The sequence below is a fragment of the Mus caroli genome, chromosome 17, assembly GCF_900094665.2.
Source record: "Mus caroli chromosome 17, CAROLI_EIJ_v1.1, whole genome shotgun sequence".
Lineage (NCBI taxonomy): Eukaryota > Metazoa > Chordata > Mammalia > Rodentia > Muridae > Mus > Mus caroli.
This window is the reverse complement of record NC_034586.1, coordinates 9,486,238-9,487,689: the sequence shown is the minus strand read 5'-3', so window position 1 is coordinate 9,487,689 and position 1,452 is coordinate 9,486,238. Positions and strand designations below refer to the sequence as shown.

The 1,452-nt window shown below is 38.2% G+C and overlaps 1 protein-coding gene across 18 annotated transcripts in view; it reads right to left on the bottom strand.

The window, feature by feature from the left end:
• The window catches only part of Afdn (afadin, adherens junction formation factor), a 143,870-nt gene that overhangs the window by 87,100 nt on the left and 55,318 nt on the right, over positions 1-1,452 (bottom strand). For all 18 annotated transcript variants that reach the window (XR_003835276.1, XM_021150047.2, XM_029471155.1 and 15 more), the window contains exon 5: positions 936-1,096. Coding sequence is in view for 17 of the 18 variants with exons in the window: in XM_021150047.2 (XP_021005706.1) it covers positions 936-1,096 (161 nt within the window). In the remaining variant the exon portion in view is untranslated. The remainder of the gene's footprint in view (positions 1-935; positions 1,097-1,452) is intronic.

Genomic DNA, 1,452 nt, shown 5'->3' with positions numbered 1-1,452 from the left:
GATGGTTGTGAGCCACCATGTGGTTGCTGGGATTTGAACTCTGGACCTTCGGAAGAACAGTCGGGTGCTCTTACCCACTGAGCCATCTCACCAGCCCCCTCAGCCTACTTTCTTATACAACCCAGGACTACCACCCAGGAGTGACATCACCCACAGCAGGCTGGGCCCTCCCACATCAATCAATAATCAAGACAATACCCAACAGACTAACCAACAGGCCAATCTTACAGAGTCAATTCTCTATTAAGATTCCCTCTTCCCAGATAACTCCAGGTTTGTGTCAAGTTAACAAAAGCCAACTAACACACCTAAGTTTTAAAGGGCAAACCAACAACAACAACAAAAAAAAAGAAATAAACTAAAGGGAACTCTAGAATGAGACTTAAATATATGACTCAATCTTGACCGTGTGTGTGTGTGTGTGTGTGTGTGTGTGAAGAAAAGAATATCAAAAGCAATCAAAGTTTAAACAATGAGTAAGTACATGGCTAAAGGAGCAGCTGTCAGGTGTTTTATATGGAGTTTTACTATGAATCTTTGCCCTTCATGAAAATGCACTAAAATGCTTACAGATGAACTAGTAAATTTGCAATGCTTCAAATTATTAGTAGTTTGGGACTGAGAGGCAATGCATAGTGAAAAAGAGAAGAATATGAGCTAATAATTTTCAAAATTGTGGTAGTTATCTTTCTCTTGTCTTTGTATATATTTAGCATTTTCTGAGTTCAAGACCGTGGGAGAGAAGAGCCTCATTGGTGAGTCTATTTGACTAATGCTAACTCTAAGTGAAAAGATTCTATGTAAGGCATACATGGATATATTTATATTTATAAAAGGCTACTTCAGCCACTTTCTCAGTTTAAGAAATGCATATATAAAAGAGTATTTCATTAATACATTTTACAGTGAATATTCAAAAAAACAGCTCTATGTACCCGAGTCAGGCCGCCCATCTGAGCTACGAAACTCTTGCATTCTCTTCTCCAGTTTTTGCTGCCGCCGCCGTTTCATAACAACTTCAGGGTTAGAAATGGTTCTGGTAAAGCTGGTTTCAGGCATGTCTTTGTAAACTTCAGCAGCTAGTCGCGAATTCTCACTGTAAGGAAAAAGATCACAAACAATATTTTAAACTTTTTTCCTATTAGAAATATATTTTAAACTTTTTTCCTATTAGAAATCACGACTGCAAATGTCATCCGTCTACATCTGTCCCCTAATAGGTCTATTGTATACTAGTTACCATGTGCAAATTACCATGTGATTAAAAAGCCAGTTTCTCTCTTTGACAGGGGAGCTAAAACCATCCAGTGGAAAAAAGACAGCATTTTCAACAAATGGTGCTGGCATAACTGGCGGTTATCATGTAGAAGAATGCGAATTGATCCATTCCTATCTCCTTGTACTAAGGTCAAATCTAAGTGGATTAAGGAACTCCACATAAAACCAAAGACA